A 23917-nucleotide genomic window follows, 5' to 3' on the forward strand; every position below is an offset into this window, starting at 1 on the left:
CAAATTATTGAAATGATCTCACTGCCATATTTACGTCTTGAAAAATGTAAATTACATGGTCATTGGTAGATTTAACAGTCGCATGAGTTAATTCCTGACTAAATTATCCTTATATGGCTTATTCTACACCTATATATAATATAGATTATTTGACTACCTAAGAAAAAAAATTATATGTATTTTGATAGCCCTACACTTTCAGTGATTACTGATTTACATGTACCTACAAGTAGCGATAATTGTAACAATCTATTTTTTAGGTATCTATAGTATTATGTACCGGTAGGCGATTAGCGCATTATTAGGTACATCAAAAATAGTGCGTCTTATTCCTGCAACCACTGATAATTGCTGAACAATAGACACACGTATACATAATAATATTATATATATATATATATAAACTATAATACGTTAAAATGTTAATACCAACGTTTTATAGATATGTCATATTATTATATATATTAAATGCATATACCTATGTGTATCATATTATAGAGATATATTATGTACCTATATCAAATTAAAATATTCATGAGAGATTTCTGTGCCACGGCCCGTGAGGTCGGTTAGTATTATTTTGCTCTCAATATCTTGATGCATATAATATACTATGGGTATTACGTACATATAGCTATATAGGTAATAGGTATATACGTATATTGATCGATGATAATGGTTTAATGTACCTATATTGAATACATATATAGTATAAATTATAATTATTACGTTTTTTTTTTTTTTAAATAAACTTAATAAAAAAAAAATGTTGAATTCATCTTTGTTTTTGAATAGTTTTTGGATATTAAATTATATAGCTACTATATAAAACCGTTGTCGATTTAGCAACACTTTTATCAATGTAACGCGAACAGCTATTTAAGTTGTAAAAAAAATTCAATTCGTACGATGTTCTTGGAAAATTCATATTTCTGACTTACACACAACAATACAATAATATATGTGTTTGGCTAAAGCCTGCAGTGTATAATACAAGAGCTATATATTATACACCATACACAATAAATAACAATATATAATATGCTCGATGCGTATAGTATATATATACATATACGATATATCGATAATCTCGGGTACAACTACTATAAAGCATAATATATAACGCATATTAAAATTATAATCGTTATTACGACAAATGTGCAGCAAAGAAAACTCATAAACGGGTAAAAAAATAAATAATAAAAAAGAAAAAAAAAATTATCGAAAAAAAAATATGTGTACGCACGCAAACGCGGCTCGCAAGACGGGCCGACCGCATATAGCCTAAATAATTTGTGCCGACTCAGATGAACGCACGCACGCACTCTCCACGGTGGGTCGTCGTCGCGTACGCGGCCGTCCGCCGGGGCGTCGACGCCGCCGCCGCCAATGTCCAGTCCGGTGGGCGGTGACGTCAGCGCGGGGTTTCGCCCAATGAGTGGCGGCGGCGGCGCGGACAGCGCGTGTAGGCACAGTCAAGCGTCGGCGAGAACGCGCACACCCGTTCACTCACCCTGTTGAAGTCCTCGCGATAACGCGTCCACCCGCCCGGAGTCGACCGGCACACCACGTCCGTATAACGAAATCGTGCGACTTGCGTGCCCCACCACGCCGCCGTGTTTATAGGTTTCGGCCAGAACAATAATAATAATAATACATTATTGAATTATTTCCGTTTCGCGACCCGAGTGCCGCCGCCTGCAGTTATTCCCGTCGCGTATTCGCGGTACATTCTACGCGCGTCCGTTCAGTCGCCGGCGGTGTATGATATTCTTGTCGACTTCCGAACGCCGCGGATTCGACGGCCCATCCGTCACGACGAAAATATGCATCTTCCGGTAGCGACGTCTTCGTCATCATCGGCGGTCACGAACCCCGCGCGCTGCAAATAACGATGATCGTTATTTACTACCCGCTGTATCAATAGCTACTTTACGTGATATTACCTGTACGTCCGCGCACTGAGCACTCGGCCGAGTACGTTTTATTCTTCAGCTCACCCTTTCGCCGCGCACGACAGTTGTCCAGCAGCTTTCGGGCCCAATTCGAGAGATCTGCACGGTCTGAGGAGTATTTTATATGAGCTACTTTCCGGGCTCCGGCGATTTGGCCGGTACAACTGCAGAGAACTACGACTTTGACTCTCTGTCCAAAGACCGAGTAAGTACTTATTATAATAAACGTTCAGTGTAGATCATAATATATATATACACATTTATCACTAGAACGTCACTTCGATATTTAAGAAAATGAAATAAAATATTAGTGAGTTCATCACGTGTATGTATATTTATAAACTTCGAATGGTTGTTCTAGCTACTTATAATTTAATTGTATAGATACCTATTAGTTTGTATTATACATTTTGTACATGTAGATAATAATAAACTGTACATAATACATTAATATGTACGGTGAATTATGATACTGAATGTCATTGTTCAAAAGTTTTGCCTCTCATAGAAAATGCTTGAAATTCTTGTTTAGTTGTTAAAATTAAAAAAATGATATTGTATAGAAAAATCTTTGTCTTCAAGAAGTATAATATTATTGTATTTTATGCTCCTAGTTTTTATCAACTTACACATTATTATGTATGGTACTTAAGTATTTTATTTCACGATTTTTTTTTTTTTTTTTGTTTAAAGTCGTTAAATTTATTAGGTAAGTCGTAGAGTATAATACATAGGTAGGTATATTTTATTAGATAAAAAAAAAATCATATATATGACTACAATTGTTGCAATTATACTTAAAAAATAACGTTGTTGTAATAGTCTTATAACTTAAAAACTGAAATGCCAAAATACAATTAGTTACAACAAAAAATAAACTCAAAGGTTGTAGAATACAAAAAATGTAAATTTAAATAAACAACTGAATTATATATCTGTCAATATTAAATCATAATTTTTGTATTGATAATAAACCATAAAACATTTTCATTATCTTCTATAAGATTATAACAATAGGTACATTAATATTTTATAAATAAAACAATTTACACCCCTTTAAAAATTATTTTAGAACCTAGATGTATTTTTCTTTTTTGTAAGTGTATTTCTAGGTGACTAGGTGTCTATACGGCAAAACATAATATAATTCTTGTTTTTTTTTTTTTTTTTAATTAAATAGTTTGTTAATATTTACAATATGAATTTGTGATAAGATATTTATGTATATTTAATCGACAGGCAAAATTTTCTTGAGGATAAATCTCCCCTTGGATGTCCCTTTGTATACTTTTTGTATAATTAAAAAAGATTGTTTCAGACTTCTTCAGCATTTATTTAGTTTTATTTCATTAAAATTTTCTTTTGAAACCATTTTCTATCATAATTCATAACTTGCTATAAAACAGTGCGTAATTAGAAAAGGTAATTCAATGTCTTAAAAATAGAACGAAGAACTGATAACTTAATGTATTTTTGTAGCGATTTAATTGATGGGTTGTTGTTTTAATTTTTCCAAAATAAAAACGTTTAATGGAATTCAAATGGACCTAATTTTAGAAATGGTTTTCGTTCAGTTTTCTATGAAAAAATTAGCTGCGTCGAATATGACTTGTTAGAGTGTTAGACTCACAATACAATATTCATATTACTGAAGTGACATCATCACATTGTGTCTATTACGAAACGTCCTATCCAAATATGTTAGCCAGGAGTATAAAAAATTTTTTTTCAATTTGTTCAATAGCGTACCGTCGACATTATTTTCTGAAAATTCGTGCTATAGCGCACGTGACATAGATATCATAATATAACATTATAACCATAATGCACTCATTGTACAAAGTTTTTTATGATGGTTGATCTATTATTAAACATTATTAACAACGGCCTAAAAGATTACCTCATTAATAATGCATAATTTATTATTGAAAAATTTTAATTTATTTTGTACAAATATTATAGTAATACCTATATATATTTTAATAGAATACATTTAACAACAGCTTCTACTTATGTATACCTATGTTGATCATAAAGTTAATATAAGTTATAATAATTATAAATATATTATATTATATATTCTTACATAAATATACATTGTCATTATATCAAATTCATATTTGAAATTGTACTTTGCGAGTGGAAACTTATTTAATTAACTACCTATAGTATCTACCTTTACTTTTAAATTATTAGCTCCATACAATAAAACTGTAATATAAATATAAGAAACTAGTTAAATTGGATAATTCTATACATAATATTCATAGACTACTATAGGTCTATGACAGTATGTAGCTCGATTGTGTTATCATTTGAATATGTTATAAACGTCAATAATTTAAAAATGAACTATTTATGCGATATTAAATATTAAATAGATATAGCTATTGGCTATATGATTAATAATTTAATATTTTCAAAAAACAATTTTGAAATGTTTTGTGTACTTTTAGCCAAAAAGCTTCAACTATAAAAGTTAAGATTTACATTAAAACAGCAGTTTTAGATAATTTTTAATCTTTATTATTTTTGTATAAATAATTTCGTGTATAATTTTATACTCGACAGTCATAAATAGATAATTAAATTTAAAGTGGACTTTGTTCAGGATAGATTTGAAGAGAAAAAATGGGAATATAAATTCTACAAATAAAATGTTTATTAAATTAAATGTTTAAAGTAAGTTACCTATTTTAAATGTATAAAGTGCATAATATACTTGCAATTCGAAATATTTTATGTAACTTTTATTATATTTTTTACACTTATATTTATTAATGAATTAATGGTTAACAGAATTATAGAATCCTGTTAAAATATAGATTTTTAACTTCAATAAATCAATAAAATCAGCAAATGGTCACTACAATTTTCGTGAAATAGTTGCGCTATAGCCTATAATAGGTACACTTTATTCTTGCTGCTTCTTATCTATATTTTAAAATTATTAATAACAACTAAAACGAACTATATTTGTTCAATAATCAATATTATTATGAAAGTACGATGCTTCCGATTATGAAATAAAACCTATAGGTTACTCCTAAAAAGTTGTTAACATTTTTAATTATACAAACATAGGTTTGAGTAAGGGTAAAATTAGGAGTAATGCAATAAATGTTAGAATTACAAAAATTTTAATTTTTCTAAAAACAAAATTTCAAAATAATAAGTGTTTAGTGTTTGTAGTTTTAAAATAAACATGTATATCATCCAACATCCAATATTCCAACTTAAACTAAATTTATTGTTTTTACAGTTTTTGATAGAATATTCTAAAATCAATACTATAAGTAGGTAATCGATATTTTTTTGATGTTTCTTATGTTTAAAAATTTTCAAGTACTTACAAACATATTTATGATTAAATTATTGATTTTAAAATCAAAACTAATTGACATTTTATTTTAATTATGTAGGTCATTTTTGATAGATTGAATTAAAATTTAGTGTATGTATGTATACTCGTATTTACGTATGTGTATTGTGTAGGTAATTAATATGAAGGTATTTTATTATGAATTTTAAAATAACTCAATAAAGTGGAAAAGTTATATAGGTTTTAAGGTTTTTTTGAATATAATTTGCTCTAATTATATAAATTTTTTATTTTGGGTTTTTATTATTAATAATTTATTATCATTTTTGAGTTTGTAATACGTAATATAAAATACTATTATTTAGTATAATAATGAATAAAACATTGTTTTGATGTACGTATATACCTATACATTGTTTTTTTATTTACATCACATGCCAATAATTCATGTGTTTAATGAATGATTATATTATGTTTATTAATAATTAAAAAGAATCACATAGTACCTACACAGTAACCGGATCTAAAAAATGATAATATTGGAGCTAAGGTTTTGTCATGTTGTTTATAAAATTTATATACAAATATTATTACTAACAGCAAATTGCAAACAATTCTAGTATACCTATTGTGTAACATTGTGAGAACAACCTTCACTTATTCTGTCTATTTATTTATCTATTTGAGCTACTAAATTTTTGAAATTATTTTCTTATAATAGATCATATGAATGTATTTTCAAGTAAAAATATTCGTCTAGTTAAGCGCATTGTAATCAACTATACCAGAGATTTTTAAACCGTTTTGGATCCATTGTATAGTTAATACACAATTTATTATAGTATAGGTACTCAAAAAAAGTCAATTTTAGCTATTAATACGATTTTTAACATTTGTTTTTTATAATTTCATTAAAATTGTTTAGTATTTACATTATTATACCATAAATAACCTACCTACCTATACCTACTTATACCATACTAAGAATAAATAGTTTTTTGTGTGTCCGATGACTGATGACATTCTGGAATAGGAAAACATATTTAATATTTATAACGGGCTAAGTTAATGTTGGTGAAACATTTAAACTATATATATAGTTTATACTTAAATATTAGGTAAAAATAAGGAGTGAACTAAGTAAAACCGCTTTGTTGTACAGGAGGTGTCGAGTGTACCTCATCATTGATGAGTAAGTCACTGTAATATGTTTGTTTTTGATTTCAATAATAAATCACTGCTTACGAAAAACGATTCAGAGTGAAAACAATCTGTCATTCTATTATACTAAACATATATTTTTTGATATACAATGTAGGTACACTAATTATCTATTCTTTCTTTATAATTTTTTTTTATTTTCCTGCTTATTTTTAAAATTACTGAAATTCTTTTATTTTTGATCTCCCTAAATATCAATTCGATTACAATCTACAAAAAACCATTCCAAAGTTAAAAATCGAATGATTAGTTCAACTCCAAAAGGTGATGACAGATAAATACAACATTCATTGTTCTGCTCAGATTCTAAAAGGCTCAGTTTACTTTTTAGTTATTGAGAAAAACTAAAAATAGAGGAAAATGTAAGTAAGTACTAGTAGTACTTGTATACTACACACTAATTTTGACAAAATCAATTTTTTTAGTATTTAAAAATAAATACGAAGAGACTTAATAGTTTATCCAATTATTAGTATTTCTAATATATATATTGTATAATATGAAATAATTCTTCGAATATTTTATCAGTTTTGTCAAAAAGATTAAAAAACTAATGCAAAGTTTCTCATAAATAATTTTTATTTCTATTTTCTAGTAGAAATTAAAAAATTTTGAAAATATTTTTAGCTCTTCAATATCATGAGAATTTTCAAATTCTTTGTTGTTAAAAGTTCGTTCAATTTTCAATATTAATACCATAGGTAAAAATTGCATACAAAGTTTCTCATAATTTTTGCAATATTTTATTGTATTGATTACCATTACCTATATAATATATAGTATATTTTATATGAGCAATAATATCTATTCATTTTGAAAATTTTTTTTGTACGTATCCATTATGTAATGTGTTAAATCTAACAAAATATTATGAAATATTTCAAATCAGACCTTTATTTATTTTATTTTTAAATTATGTATAAAACATGATAATTCACATTTTTTAAATATTTTTCTTCAAATATTCAAATATTTAATAATTTGTATAGATTTTTTTTTTTTAATGAATAGTATAGGTATTTAATTTAATATTTCTATTAGTATTCATGTTTTTTTTATTTGTTATTTTATTTCTAAAAATCCTTAAATAATCAAGTTGATTTTAACATTGCAATGTTTATTATTTATTAATATTAACCAATGAACATATAAGTACTCATAATTAACATGTCAATGTTATCCCTATTTCTTGTACTTATATATTATGTCAAAAATGTAATTTTTAGTAACTCGTTCAAAATATTTTAGAGTACCTGAGTACTTATTATATTCTATGTAGGTATTTTAGTATTTATAAACTATTAAGTGTTGAACAATGTTATTATATAACAGTATAATATGTAGTATTTTATTATGACTAAAATAATTATACAAAATATTTCTTAATAACCTAACTAAAGATTAAATTACAAAAAAAAAAAAAAACAAATTCATCATTTTATTAAAAAACAAATAGGTTTATAAATTTACTATTCACAAGAATAAAATAGCTATGACTTATAAACATAGTAAGCACAAAGCATTTTATCCATTTTTCACATTATTTTTTTGTTTAAATGGTTTCTTTTGACTCAACTTATATGAATTATTTCTAAGTGATATTTTTATGCTTGTACAATTGTATACTGCAAGAGTGCAGAGAGTACCGAGCTGTTCAACCAGGAAGCTATATGAGTTTATTATTCTCTTACGTAGTTATATAAACAATTTTGCCTGGCATGTGCAAATTAAAAAAAAAAAAAGTAAACAATTGTTTGCTTAATCAAACCTCTACCCATTAAAAAGTAATATTGTTTTGATTATGATTATATTATATTTATCACCTAACCCTTGAATAACACCATGTGACGATGTGAGTCAGTAAATAAATTAAGTTACCTAACTATTAATTACTAATAAATACTTTGTAATATTATAAAATCCGTAAATAAGTAATCCCCTTTTTGTTTAGTCCAATGTTAATTTAATTGGTATCTTTCTTATAAAATATTCACCTATAATATTTCCTAGCTCTTTAAATAGATGAATTTTGCAAATTAAATTAAAATATTTTATGTTTTACTAAAAGAATTAAAAAAAGTCATATGCATGTTTAATAAACAAATAAAAACATTTTAAAACAATTAAATATAAACATTGTTTATATGAAATATTGCCTACAATGTTTACAATAATTGTATTCGAATTTAAAATATATAATTAATCAAAATAATGTTAAATACTATATTAAGTACCTACCTACTTATATTTTTCGAATTTATAAAGTTCTTAATTAATATAAAGAATAATATAGAAAACAAAATATTTTATTTGTACATTTAAATCAATCTGTAAATTATAAAGTAGTATTTTTAATTTTAATATTATTAAATCTATTTCAGAGTAATATTAAAAGCGAAACAACCTATCTTCAAGATGTTCAGGAAGATTGTTTTTACACCGAACAAAATACTTCGATGCGAGGTAAGATTCATAATATTATTATGTACATTGATAATTAATTTTTACTTGATGTATTCAATAAACTTTATACCTAAAGCATATGGGTGTACCTAATAATAATTATTAGAACTAAAGCTGGATTCATAGCTATGTCGTCTGTTTTGTCTTCTGACATATTGTATTCTGATTGGCTGCTGTGTTTTTCATATGATTCATTACCACTATGATCTACTTGGAAATTTCTCAGAGTTGGGTTGAGCTTAACTTTTGGACACAACACGACACAACTGATGACATAGTTGTGAACTGCCAGCTTTAACTGGTAAAGATCGTTTTTTAAAAATTCAAGTATAAAATATTATTTAATACATTCGCGTAGGTAGGTAATTTTGAAAAAGTCAAATTCAAATATACAGCCTTTACTTTTATATATTTAAAATCCGATTATAAACATGGGTAATATATAGTTTCTAATCGGAATCACAATCAACAAAAATTGACCTCAGTTCAAACTATAATTGTTCTAGAAGTTTACTCAAAAATGTAAGCATTTTATGGATATTGTGTGTGTACAGTAAATTTATGTATACCATCGGATAGTCAAATAGTATTTGGTTGAAGTGTTATTCTAGATAATATACATTTGTTTAGTTTAACTGTAAATTGAACTGCGTACCTATAGATTCAAAATATACTATTGTTAGAAAGTTGTAATGGAATACTTACAGAATCTAATTAAATATTTCATTATTTCACCATCGCAGCAATATAGCGAATCACTATATCCGACATCAACTATATAATATTCTAAATTCTAATTTTAAATTTTCTTGTACAGTTATTAATAATTTGAAGTACGTACGTAAGTACATAGTACATTTATAAAGTACATAAGTTAAACATTAAAATACCTATTAATAATTTTTCTAAAATAAGTGATTATAGAATCATATGCTTAAATTTTGCCTGACTAGATTTTTTTCTAATTTTTTTCCTGTTAACTTATGAGTGACCCGTATGAGTAGGTGTGGTTTTTTTATGCATTTTTATTTTTTATATATAGTGTTTTAAAATAATGGGTCACAGACTTATAGAAGAGAGGTGGCCCAGAAAAGGTAGTTTCGTCACGTTTCAATCATAACTCGGAAGGGGTGGAGGTATTGGCAGTAGGATTAGAGGTGTTGGGAGAGGGGTATACTTAACGAGGACCATTTTAATGATCTGTTAAACGCCACGGCTAGTTTATCGAATTGAGTAGACACGTCGCCAACCAGCAGACATAGGATTAATGCTTAATATTTTAAATTCCTTTATTGTTTATTACAAATGTCTGTAATAAACGAATTAAAATTTTAAAAATATATAAACAAAATTAGGATATAAAATTGTATACTTTGATAATTTTCATAAATTTATTTCAATGCTATATTTTGAAATTCTTATTATTTTTACGAGAATAATTATTATTGATTATTTATTAATTATATCAGAAAAATAATTTGTGTATTTTAACTATTAAATACGTAATTTCATGCAATTTACCTGTGTACATGGTTTAATCAAAACATTATTTTGGGTACAATTACACAGTCCTGCGAAATGTATATATTTTTTAATAATGATAACAATTATTATTATTTTATTAAATAAATAATAGTTTAGAATCATAAAACTTTTCTCATAGAAATATGTAATTTTTTCATTTTTTAAAAATCTAGAACTTATTTATGAGACTTATGTTATAACTTATAATATAATATTTACTATTTAGTTTAAAAAAAGTATGCTATATGGAGTTTTTATGACATAAAATCAAAAAAACCCTTTTTAAAACCTGTTGCGTTTAATGTTTGTTTAGCATATACTGTAGTTTGTTGTCTTGAGGTCTTAAGTTATAAGATATATGTATATAAGTAAACAATTTAGCCATTTTGTAATAAATAATATTTAACAGGATCTAAAATCGTTTTAAACACGTTTTTATGAGAACGTTTTTTGTTATATATATATATATACTTATACGTCTATAATACGGCGTCTAAATAATTTATATAAATATATGTATATGTAATAAGTAGATAGGTTCGTTAAATTTAAATGAATATTGTAACCTTAACATCATGTAATATAATTTATTTTGCGATTCAAAATAATTATTATTTTTTAAATCTACAAAGATAATATTATATTCAAAAGTATATTTATTGGTCGAATCTACAATGTAGGTCTATAGATACGGTTATTGTATACATTTTATTTGATAATATGTTATAAATTATTATATTCAAATTAAATATTTAATTTAAGAATTAAATATAGGTACTTTATTATCAAATTATATAGCAGTATTTATTTCAGACCTTCTGTCCCGAAGGATATCCTGGTAAAATGTCAAGGGGGTATGTTATAGGAATAAATAATGAAGGTAATTAAAAATATCGTATACATTTTATATCGCTCTTACCCGATAACCCCCTTGAAATCAACACTGAATGATATTATTTTGAATGTGATATGTCAATATACATAAGTTTATAATGAAAAAACCAAGTAGTTGATATACGTAAATAAACAGATTTTTATTATGATTCTCTATGGTACAAAAATTAAATTGTATTTGATTTGTGTTTATACAGGAGATGATACAGATATAAATGCTAACAACACAAGTGAAGATAAACGACCTAACTATTTTCAAGACTCTCATCATATTTCTATGCACGAACCATCAACCACAGAGTTAGTGCCGTTAACTATTTATCCTACAGAAACAGACTTACAGTATGTACTAAACTATTATATTATTATAAGTTTTAATTATTAATAAATTACAAATATGTATGATTTAATAAACATATTTATCTATAATTTAGAAATAATGGTGCTGTACATTCGGGGGACATTAGTAGCAATACGGTTACTTCTTTGGGGTCTCCCGAGGAACGATCACCGACGTCTACTGACCCACAACAACCACAGCAGCCAACTGCTACCACTTTGCCTTCAAAACCGCCGTATTCGTACGTAGCTCTAATCTCAATGGCCATTGAACATTCACCGTACAAACGGGTCACGTTGTCTGAAATTTATAAGTACATCACCGCTAAGTTTCCATACTTCGAAAAGAACAAAAAAGGTTGGCAAAATTCAATAAGACACAATTTGTCGTTAAACGAGTGTTTTCTCAAAATACCTAGGGATGGCGGCGGTGATAGAAAAGGCAACTACTGGACTTTAGGTACGAAATAATTTATTATATCAATAGCTAAGACAATGAATGAATTACGAAATAAATATAATATATAAATGATTATTTTTATAATGATATAACAATAAAATTCAACCAAAAAAATTGAAAAATGTAATTAAATACCTTTAAATACATTTGGTTTATAGGTCAGTGATATACCCAAAAATTTTCGATAGAAAGGGGGGGGGGAGTTATTTACCCAAACAAAGTACATAGGATTTTGATTCTTAACAAACTAATTTCAATAAAAAGTCTTATAGTGTAATTATCCCTCCACTAGGTATGCCACTGATTTAAGTTAATAGGTCAATTCACTTTGTTATGAATTATTATTACACGCAATTAGAACTGCTGATCACAAATTTACGTGTCGTTTGTTTTTTAGATAGGAATACCATACGCAAGGGTGGTGTCTCCTTAATTTTTAAGTCCTGTTATTTTTCTCTAAACAAAAATCCGTCTAAAATATTTTTTTCTTAACGTTTTAATGTATAATTTATTATTAGATGTGGAACCAACATACGTAATTCATTCCGGCTAGATCATGATAAATTATTCTGCAGATAAATGTATTAAGTAGTATGTTTAGTGATTTTAATACAAACATAATTAGAATGTATATTTAATTTTAATATCTATTTAGGTAAGTACCTAGCTAATCATTAAATTAGATATAAGTGCCTATCTTTATATTATGCCAATCTCTAGTTAAATTAAAAGTAGATACTATAGGTAGTAATAACGATCAAAAATACCTATCAATAATATACATATACATAATTATAGATATTAATATGATTACAGCCCACAATAGAAATAACATTACCGAACAAATCAGTTCATGGGTAATTCAGCTAGTTATTATATAAATAATGGTAAATTTATAAGGTTTTGAAAATTATTTTCACATGTTGCCATGATGGCGTGTTATTCGTATTCCTACAAAAAATGTCCAGAAAAAAAACATAAATTTGTTATAGATTAATTAAACTATTTATAAATTTTCAATAACAAAAAAGTATGAAAAGTATATAAATTTGAATTTTGTACAAAATATAGTACTTATTATAAAATAGTATAATAATAATGTTATAATACACTTAAAGAAAAATAATAAAAACGAAAATCAAATATACAAACGTTATTGAAAGAATAGGAGTCCTATATGGAGTTCTACCTTAAATCGTTTTATGTTTACCTTAAATATAGGTACATATTTTTTTTATATATTATGCATACCAAAATTTGGCTAAGTATAAATTTTAAAAACTTAAATTATACCTACACTAGTTGTATTTCTTTAATTATAATTATGCGTATTTTAATAGTTATATATTATTTGTTTTTACTTACTTAGTAATAATTAAATTCAATAAAAGAGAGGAAAAAATAGATAAATTGTTAATATATTTATTCAAAAAAAGTTAAATGTTTATTATATAATTAGATATTTAGATACTACCTAAAGAATTATTGAGTTAATTTGGTTTTTTTCATCTATATGCATGTAACATTGTAGGATCAACATCCTAAGTACGTTATTCATCTAAACATAAAAGTTTTTTTTAAATACCTTATTCCAAATAATATAGTAAATACTTAATTGCACAATATTTTTTAATCTTTCTCTCCAGCTTTCTTTACCCTGTACATTTAATCAAATTAAAATAAACCAATAAACAAATACGCCATATAATAAATAACTATATTATATATACCTAATATTTAATATACAATTAAGATATTCAGCATTTATAATTTCGACAAAACTTATAATGTCCAAACTAGTTTTGATCAAGAGCGATAAAGATTTTAAAATTGCATGATTTTGTTTTGTTTGTTATTACATTGAAACGACAGCTGATGGTCGTAACAATGTGTGAAAACTGCTGCTTTAGCAGTATTGAACATATGATAAAGATTTGTACGCGTGCGTTGTGCTTAGCTCACCAAAACATGAAATTCATTACGTTTCAAAAATATCATTATGTTTTATTTATTATTAGGCCTAGTATTATAATCCAGGAAAAAATTTGATTTGCCCGCTTCATAAGCACTTTTTATTTAAATTATAGCGTATGCCATAGCCCATAGTAGTTAGGTTATTTATTAATTATTATTATATAGAATTATATTATTAATAATATTTAATTATATAGTAAGTAGTACTTAAATATTTTGGTATGCATTAGAAATTTGAATACTACCTATATATCTGACACCTGGCACTTTTGCCATATTCGCATATTACTTCTATACAATACAAATATACTTTGTTGTATTAATTTAAGTAAAAATGAATAATATTATATACTCGTAATAATAATAATATCATTAGTTCAAAAATTGGTGAACCAAATACCAGACATACCGATCGTGTTATATTTTGTTATGTGTATATAAATAAATAGGTATAATATAAATTCCAAATGGGCAGGTAACCTAAAATTAAACTATTATCTATTGACTATTGAATTAAATGTACTGTACCAATAGCTATTAATAAATAGATTATTTTAATTAAAATAAAAAATTATTTTAAAAAGGTTATATGCGATTCTAGTTAAACCCATAATATTTTATGGAATAGAACGTGACCATTTGCCAAATCTGACGAAAACAAACCAGTAATATTCAAGAGAAAAATTCTCTGAAAAATATTTAGCCCAGTATGGGGATGATTTATAGTCTAAACTTAAGACATTGATGAAAATATCATGTTAAGAGTATGTCAGTGAAATATTTGTTATCTCTCTTAAACCTTAAATCCATGTGCAACGTAAATAAAATGCATTCACTTAAAATTGTTTTTGTATGATTTTTGATTAATTGTAGATTCAAATCAACTATTACAACAATTATACAGGATAATATTTTTTAAAGGTTTGATGTATCGATTTTATATTTTGTTATTATTTGTCTTTATATCAGACTTAAAAATTAAAAATAAATTTTTTTACATTAAAATTGATATTGAATTGTTTTAAGACAAATTCAAACAAATCGATACCCACAAAAATTATATTATCTATAATTTTTATAATGAGTAATTTAACTCTAAGATTACTCAAAAATATACAAAAAAAAAAAAATGATTTTCGTGAATGCGTGTGGACCAGAGAGAAGCAAACGGTGCGCTGATAACCACTTTAAGAATATATTCATTTATTAAGAAAACCATAATTTTTCTATAATCTATTTCCAACTTAAAACTATTTATTGTTTCAAATCTTAAAGGTTTAGATATAACATTTCACTAAATTTCACTTAAAATTCCTACTATAATGTTTCTAATATAACTAATAAAGTGTTCCACTAAGGAATAAGGATACAAAGGCTTCCTAAAACGTCACTTTTGAAATAGTAATACAAAACAAATTTCATTAAAATAGCTATATTACTCACTAGTTAGCTAATACTTCGAATATAATAAAATTCAACTCTTTGATTTCTGTATACAAAATAAACCTAATTAATATAAGTAAATATAATTTTCGTTATTAGGTATATTATATTAATTCAAACATTTTTAGATGGGTATATCGTATATCTTATATTCTTATCTCCAATGATTAGTGAAGCTTTTAAGATAATTATATTTTTTCTTTAATATTCTATATTTAGCATAGAAAGTTGTAGTAAGTAAGTTGTACTTATATACTTATCTTCGGACTTAATTAGACATAACTGTAAATTGTAATGTAGGTATTTTTTATTTTAAATTTGTAAACGTTCTACTAGTTACTTATTAAATAGGTAGGTATAATAGGTATATATATTAATATATTATGTTATAAAAATAAATGTTATGTTATATTTACTCATATATTGATTTATTGCAGAAGTGTAATTTTATTAAGGAAATTATATTACGAATTATAAGGTAATTAATATATTCCTGAGGTATTTATTTAACTGGCTTATAATTATAATTTATATGGATAAATTATTATGTAAATTGATGAACATATTATAGTCATATATTCAAAGTAAGCGCCTAGGCTTTAGACTAAAGAGCATTGAAAAAAGAAGCAAATATAGGTAAATACCTATCTTAAATGTTCTACTTTTAGTCTAAAACAATATAATATAAATAATTGTTGTCTTGATTTTTTCGTTATCTTTAAAAGAATTTTCCCTTGAGATGCTAAAATTAGTTTCGACATTTTCTTATTTTATATAAATGTCTTTAATCAAATTCATTATTATTTCTAATTGTAGATTGCCGTAGGTATTAGGCACCTATAGATAATATAAAATTAATTAAAATATAAATAGTTAGATAGGTAGGTACCTACAAGGCTACAACCCACCTAAATTGAATGAGTTAAATATAATATTACAATAATGTAAATTGTATAAGTATCTTAATAGAGAAGCATTATTATATTATACTATGTACACTACGACGATACACTGACCTAACTATTTTAGCCCTTAAGAAATTAAGTAGGTATATCAAATGATCGCAAAGTAAAACGCATAAATATATGTCTGCTATACATCATGAATCTGTAATCCCTATTTCAGATTTCTTCGAAAATAAATAAACAAACAAAATCTTGTATTACATTATTGAAACTTTGCAGTGACTAATTTAGGGTCGAGCCTCGCTAAAGCGATTTTGACGTGCGATGAAAACGTTAGATGAAAACGCACTCCACATAATAGAGCGCGCCAAAAACTAAAGTGCGATTTTAACGCTCGTTACTGCATGCCCACAGTTGTATGCTACGATTTTGCGTTTTTGTCGCAGTAGTTTGACTCGCTCTATTAAATGGATAACCGCACGTCAATATCGCTGTAGTGTTGATCGACCCTTAGGTACTTATAGCCGCTATTATAGTTAGGTACTAGACACATAATATGTCGAAAAAGTACTAAGTCTAAAACATTATGTTTATACTCACTATAGAAATGCATTGTGTATTTATTTGTATACGTTTATTTAAATATGTATCTGCGGTTCCTATATACAGGTAAATTTCATGTTTCATTTGGATTATATTATGATTTATGACGTTTTATATTTCTGTATAAATAGTAAGTACACTGCGTTATAGCTATATGCAGTTGGATATATTATAAAATAAATATTTATTTTTATGAATTACCCATGTAAATTTAATTTTTATTAAGTTTAGTTCAAAGTGATAGAAACTTATTTAAGCATAATATATATAATAATAAAACAAAGTTAATGGCAACTCTTTACACACAAAGTATATACTATGAAAATCCATTTTCATATTTCATGTAGAACCTATGAGTATTATAAACATTTACATCGTGATTATATACCTACAACTACGAACGTCACAGTTGTAAACATGCAAGAAGAAAATGTTTTATAATACAAAATAACGTTAAATTTCACGAATTAAGAAGATTAATAAATAATTATTTTCATAATATTATGATCGAATCATCTATCAATCTAAGAAATCTATGGTTATACTCATTTGATAATAATAAAAAAAGTTTCAATAGTAAGGCTTAAAAAAAATGTTATATGAATTAATTTTTAATAATTAAAAATTTATTACGTTTTTGGTCTGTGGATTATTTTTAATGCATTCGGTTTCTCTGTTTATGTTTTGAATTTTATTAAACATTGGAACGCACAGGTTAAACACCTTGTATGTATTCCATAATATCCTGTGTATTATTATCATTATTTTTTATAAGTGTACCTGAAAATGTACGCAAATTATTCAAAAAAAGGATGTTAACTATTATTTATAAAATTGTACGTAAACGAGTTGTAAAATTGTGCTCAGTGCCAGTGACTATAACCAAATTATTTGGTGGAGTTTCAGGATTCAAGCTCGTTTAAACTTTCTGACGATAAAATGTTTAAATTACTTCATACTTTTTTATAATCAATAAGAGTACATAACAGGATGCACATGTTTTTATCCTTTTACCTTTTTATCTGAAAAAACAAACACTAATGCGCCATAATTTAAAAATATTTCTTCTCAAGTAAAAGATCATTTTCTTAAAAATTCGTTCTATTCTTTTGTTGTCGAGCGTGTTGAGCTTTTTTCCGTGTAAAAAAGTTGAAATTGTACAATAACGGTATAATGAATCATATTTGTTCTAAATAGTCTAAAGGTGACAAAACTTATAATATGATGAGTCAGTGGCGTAACTAAGGGCCCGCAGACCCCGCGACGGTAATTTGGGGCCTTTGGTTATAGGGTTATATTTGGTATAACAATATTTTAGGGGCCCATATTTATTATTTTTGTGGGGGTGCCCAAATTTTTTTGTTACGCTTCTGTGATAACTGATGAGTGTTCAATGTTAGTTATATTATACTTGATATTGTATTAAGTACGTTAAAAATGTTTAGTATAAAAACTTTCTTTTATTTTATACATACAGGCATATTATAAAATCAACAAGTCCCTGTGATATATTTTTTTTTTTTTTGTAAATGACAGTAACTTATCTAAAGAATGTTTATAGTTCTAACTGAGAACACGAAATGAAACAAAACAAGCAATTCAATCCCTTTATCTATGATTATTGTAACATATTAAAACACCCACGGGCTGTCTAATTTTGAACGATTTACGTAACACAATTTATAATCAGCTGCATTATTTGTTTAATCTTTTTATTATTATTATTATTATTATTATTATGCATCTGTATTTTATTAACAATTATTATTTAGATCCAAAATATAATAACATGTTTGTAAATGGGAACTATAGAAGACGTCGAAGAATGAAAAGACCATATAGAACAACACCTTATAGTACACCTGGAACTTATTTTGGACCAGATTATAGTAGAGGCATTTTAGGATCACACCCTACAAGTTTTGGTTCAAATACTAATATAACATCGAGATTTGACCACAGGTATAATATGTTTATGAACAAGTATTAATGTATTATTGTAGAGCGTAGGTATGCATTGCATATTCAATAACTGATATTATTATTTCAGCAACAGTTGGCCTATATCGCCTTATACAGCAGGCCCTCAAACGCATCAATTGCATTTTCCATCTCAGGTAACTTTTAGTTATTCTTTATTACGGTTTAATAATGAAATTTTAATATTAATGAATATACAATTACGATAACATCTATTATATATAATACACGTAAGGATCGAATTTTTGTAACACTCATTATTTTAGGAAACACTGACGTTTTTTTTAAATATTTAAGTATTTCTTTTATATAATTTTAAGTTTTTATAAAATTACTTTTTTAAAAAAATGATATTTTTATCGTTACCTATCATTTTTTTTAAATTTTATAGAATGACAATATGCATTTTTAATTTTATATTACAAATAATATTCTTTGTAGTATTTTGATTTATAAAAATCAAAATTTGTACAAGTAGTTTATTAATAATTATAGACTATAGTTGTTAGCCATTAGATAGGTAATTATTATTTAAACTTCTGATGAGCAGAGACGCAGAGTAGAGGACCAATATATAGAGAGGTATCAGGTAACTCTAAATACTCATAAATTGCCTGTTTTAAAATTCGATATTTATGAATCAAAGTACTTAAATACTCCAAAAAATGTTAAAGAAATGTGTTTTAGAAAAATGCTGTTTCGTAATAAGTTAAAATTATGTGAAAAAAATGTTCAAAAACGTTAATAGTTTTTAAGTAAGTATAGGTACCTATAAAATGAGTGTCGTACATTAAATGAATCTATTTCGTCAATGGTATTTCTTATATTTCTGTATTCATTGGACACATTCGTTCAAATTCCTAACTACTAATTATTTTCTGTAATCTTCTTACTATTCATTAATAGGTAATATAATATTTGCGATGAATGATTATATTTATAATTATTAATATCTTTATTCGTTATCATATTATATTCATATGAACTTGATTATATTTTACATTAACGTTATAACTATGAAAATTGAAAACCAGCAATTAGAGGTAATTTTTAAATCTTATCTTAATTTTAGTTGCAACCAGTGCAATCTGTCCAGATCTCATCAATGAATCATTCAAATTACAATCATTTACCAACAACTATGGGTAAGAAAAATCAAAATCTAATTATATGTATAATTCAACTATTTTTATTTAGTTTTATTAATTGTACAATATTTTTTTTAGCAAGTTCAAATATGACATTTGGTAGTACATATCCACAATGTCAAAGGCGCCCACAACAAGAGGTATTACCAGATACTACACTTCAGTATTCTTATTGGGCCACATCAACATCTTCTCCAGATCATATGATATCTGGTATAAAATATTCAAATCATTAATATTTGTATGTAAACTTACCAATCATTATTAATTATAAATATTTTCTGTTCATTTAGTAAAAGATGAACATTTGAATCTATTGGAAAAAACACAAGATACATTGAACCTTGACCATTTTGAGGTACAACCCCCAAATGTAGATTTTGAAGTTACAGATTCGCGACAAAAATGTTATTTATGAAAAATGATTTGTGATTATTCTTAAACACTCATTTATTTATGGTTCTAATGTTCTATGATATAATTTTTAGACATAATACATTATTAATAAGTAACAAAAAAATGTAACTTGGTATGAATAACATAGCGTTTTTATCTGAATTCAAAGTTTATATAATCATTAATTTATGAAGTACTAATATTATAGTAAGATGTTACTAAGGGGATTAGAAGAGGCAGGCCAAATTTAAAACATATATTATTATAAAGTAAGAGTACCTACTTAAGTAAAATATTATTTAATTTAAAAAAAAAAATTTTCATTTCATCCATTCATAAGTATTAACAAGTTTAACACTTGCTTGTTTTTTGATCTTTTATTTATTATGTTTTTATTTTAATGTTAAAGCAACAAAACATTTAATTTTTTATTGTTACCAAATGGTTTAAATTGTATATATACCAAATAAAAATTTTAATTAACCTAATTAAAATATTTTTAGTACTTACCTATTAAAAGTCAGTATTTTATTGTTAAGGAAAATAATATATTTTTACGTCAATTTTAAAAATGTCATACAAATAATTATAATATAAGTATAATTAGACTTACTTAACATTTTAAAAGTACAAAAATTAATAATTTAAACTATGAACAAATAAATTTAAGTCTGCCTCTGATATATAAATATTACTTATATTAATTTTGTATTTTTGTATTATAAAATATTAGGTTTTTATAGCCATTATTGATTAGGTACCTACCTATCTTATTGTTAAATACAAATACCTACATTAAGTGCCTTATATATAACAGTTTGTGATTTAATTATTTAAATATTTAAAATAAAAATGATTTATTATAGTTATTATATTAATCCAATAATTATTACCATTGTATAATTAATTTCAATGTAACTAGGTACATATGATATTAATTGTAGGTACCATATCATATCATTATGTAAAGCCGTATAGACTATAGGTACCTACATACAATTAGTAACTCAAAACAAAAAATCCAAATTCATGTTCACTAAGCACCTATTTACTCATTTTTAAGTATAAGATAATAATAGTATATGAATAGGTACTTAAAATGTTGTTTTACAAATAATAGGTATATTGCTATATTTATATTAGTAGTGTCCAGTGGCAATTTGGAATTGGTTCAGGGGTGGGGTTGGGATATAAGTTTATACTATCGTTCTATAGTGAGGCTCTGGCCCCCATACCCCCATTGTCCATTAAATCTCATAGATCACAATATATTATATTCATTTATTCATTTATCATTATAAATTAAATGAGGTAAATGGTGTAATAATGGCTTTCAAAGACAATAAAGTAAACAATTAAATGTATTTTTCATAAATTATAATATCAAGTCAATTGCTTTTTTGTTTTTTTCTCCAAAAAAAGCGTCTGGAAGAATATATCCCCATATCCACTCCCCTCCCCTTAAATTTCGCCACTTGTAGCGTCGTATCTATTGATAGAGATTGAATGATTGAAACAGTGGCTTGCTCATGATCAAAATGTAGAACAAGGACAAAGAACCGATGCAAAGTCCAGATTCCCAAACAACCTTTTTTTTCAAGACATTTTATAAAAAAAATTTTAGTAAAAGATAAGAAATGTAATGTTATTATTGGTTTTCATAAAAAAGTAAAGTTACTCCATTATTATTCAATATACTACTTCACTAATTATTATTAATATATTACAATGCATAGTGGCAATATACATAGTTTATTTGATGGTAACAGGTATATTAATGTAGTACAAACAGAACAAACAAACTATACTTTTTACAGATTAAAGCAACAGTATAAATTTATTGTACAGCAATACAGAAAACAATAAGTACCTATAAACAATAGATCTTAATCGTTGATTTTTTCATCACCTTTTGATTTAAAACTCGACAAAGATAATGATAATGACGATAATGTTAAACATTTACGAGAACATTTATGTCTGTTTTTAGTACAAAAGGTAACGTTTTTATAAATAAAGATAAATTCCAGAACCGATTATTATATAGGTATATAAATATTCAATCTGAGGATAATAATTTGTTCATTGAATAAAATGAGCGTTAACCCAATTGAGCAGTAAGGAATAAAAGTATAAAACAATAGGTAATATTATATAAAATTAAATATATAATGATGTGTATGATGATAAATAGTGTAAGATTTCAAATAAAGTGATAAATCATGTAAGATTTTAAGATTTAATTGGTACCAAATTCAATACCTTAGTATGAGATATAATTATTTTAGATAGGTATTTTATCAAAAAAGAAATCAAAAATGGGTTACTTGTAATGATGATCTAGAAAGAGGTGAATTTTTAGCAAAACTGGTATAATGAAAAAATAAGAGGTATAGAAAAGTCTAAGGGTTTCTGGTATTATGGAAAAGTACATTAAATTTGATTGAATGATTTGATATGATAATACGTCATCTTTATACTATTTTGAAATTTAGAAATGACTTACATACGTTTATTACAGGTTTTACGAATAAAAATTAATGATCAACTGAACTAGCTGGTTGCAGGAAGATACCTCTATCGACGGCTACATCACAATTTAAACCACTAAAATCAACCATTTTTACATCAAAAGACAAAATTACGAAGTAAAAGAATCGTCAACGTTGATTTCGAAATAAATTTGAAAAATTGGACGATAAATTGGTTTTAATAGTAGGTACTTATCGAATAAAAACGAAATAAAATAAACAAAGATAGGAATACTAACACGGAATCTAAATCTATTTTATGTTATAAATAAACGTCTCAGTCACTGTGACAACCGTAAGTCGGAACACATAAACAATTGGTAAATTGTACATGACTATTAAATTATATTAGTTATTAGTTTATTACTGTCTGTCAAGTGTCAAAATCGTCATATGACGTCCATACAGTGATGAGTGATGACACAGCTGCACCGGACGTATATACTATCGTCTTTACTATTCTTAGCCGTCGTCCGATAAGTGATCCTGTGGATATAAGGTGAGTGACAGAGCGAAGAATGAAAAACATAATAGATTAAATGAAACTGAATTATGCATTAAAGTACACAGATATGTCTTAAAAATATTTTTTTCCAAAATCCAAATTATTTTAATTAAACATAACTCACATCGTTCTGTATTATTAATAAAAAAAGTTAAAAAATAAAAAAACTATATTACGACGTAATAAAAATAATAGTTAAATAATTACAAAGATACAATTAGTGTACAACGGCTTACGGTACAACATACCTTGCT

General features: G+C 25.7%; 1 protein-coding gene across 1 annotated transcript; it reads left to right on the forward strand.

The window, feature by feature from the left end:
* The first annotated feature begins 1414 nt into the window (after positions 1–1414).
* On the forward strand, positions 1415–21191 carry LOC114132797 (forkhead box protein I1c-like). The gene is made up of 9 exons (XM_027998380.2): positions 1415–2160; positions 8880–8961; positions 11577–11721; positions 11814–12178; positions 18876–19065; positions 19154–19220; positions 20156–20228; positions 20310–20444; positions 20525–21191. The coding sequence occupies exons 1-9, from the start codon at positions 2080–2082 to the stop codon at positions 20647–20649; spliced, it is 1263 nt and encodes a 420-aa protein (XP_027854181.2). The 5' UTR covers positions 1415–2079; the 3' UTR covers positions 20650–21191.
* The last annotated feature ends 2726 nt before the right edge of the window (positions 21192–23917 follow it).

The sequence above is a fragment of the Aphis gossypii genome, chromosome 1 (genome assembly GCF_020184175.1).
Source record: "Aphis gossypii isolate Hap1 chromosome 1, ASM2018417v2, whole genome shotgun sequence".
In the NCBI taxonomy this organism is placed as follows: domain Eukaryota; kingdom Metazoa; phylum Arthropoda; class Insecta; order Hemiptera; family Aphididae; genus Aphis; species Aphis gossypii.

What these genes read in the sequence shown, in the direction of transcription:
- LOC114132797 (XM_027998380.2), top strand. Translation starts at nt 2,080, where the DNA reads ATGAGCTACTTTCCGGGCTCCGGCGATTTGGCCGGTACAACTGCAGAG. An exon ending in ACTCTCTGTCCAAAGACCGA is followed by an intron (nt 2,161 to 8,879) that starts GTAAGTACTTAT and finishes AATCTATTTCAG; the next exon opens with AGTAATATTAAAAGCGAAAC. An exon ending in ACATCGAGATTTGACCACAG is followed by an intron (nt 19,066 to 19,153) that starts GTATAATATGTT and finishes TTATTATTTCAG; the next exon opens with CAACAGTTGGCCTATATCGC.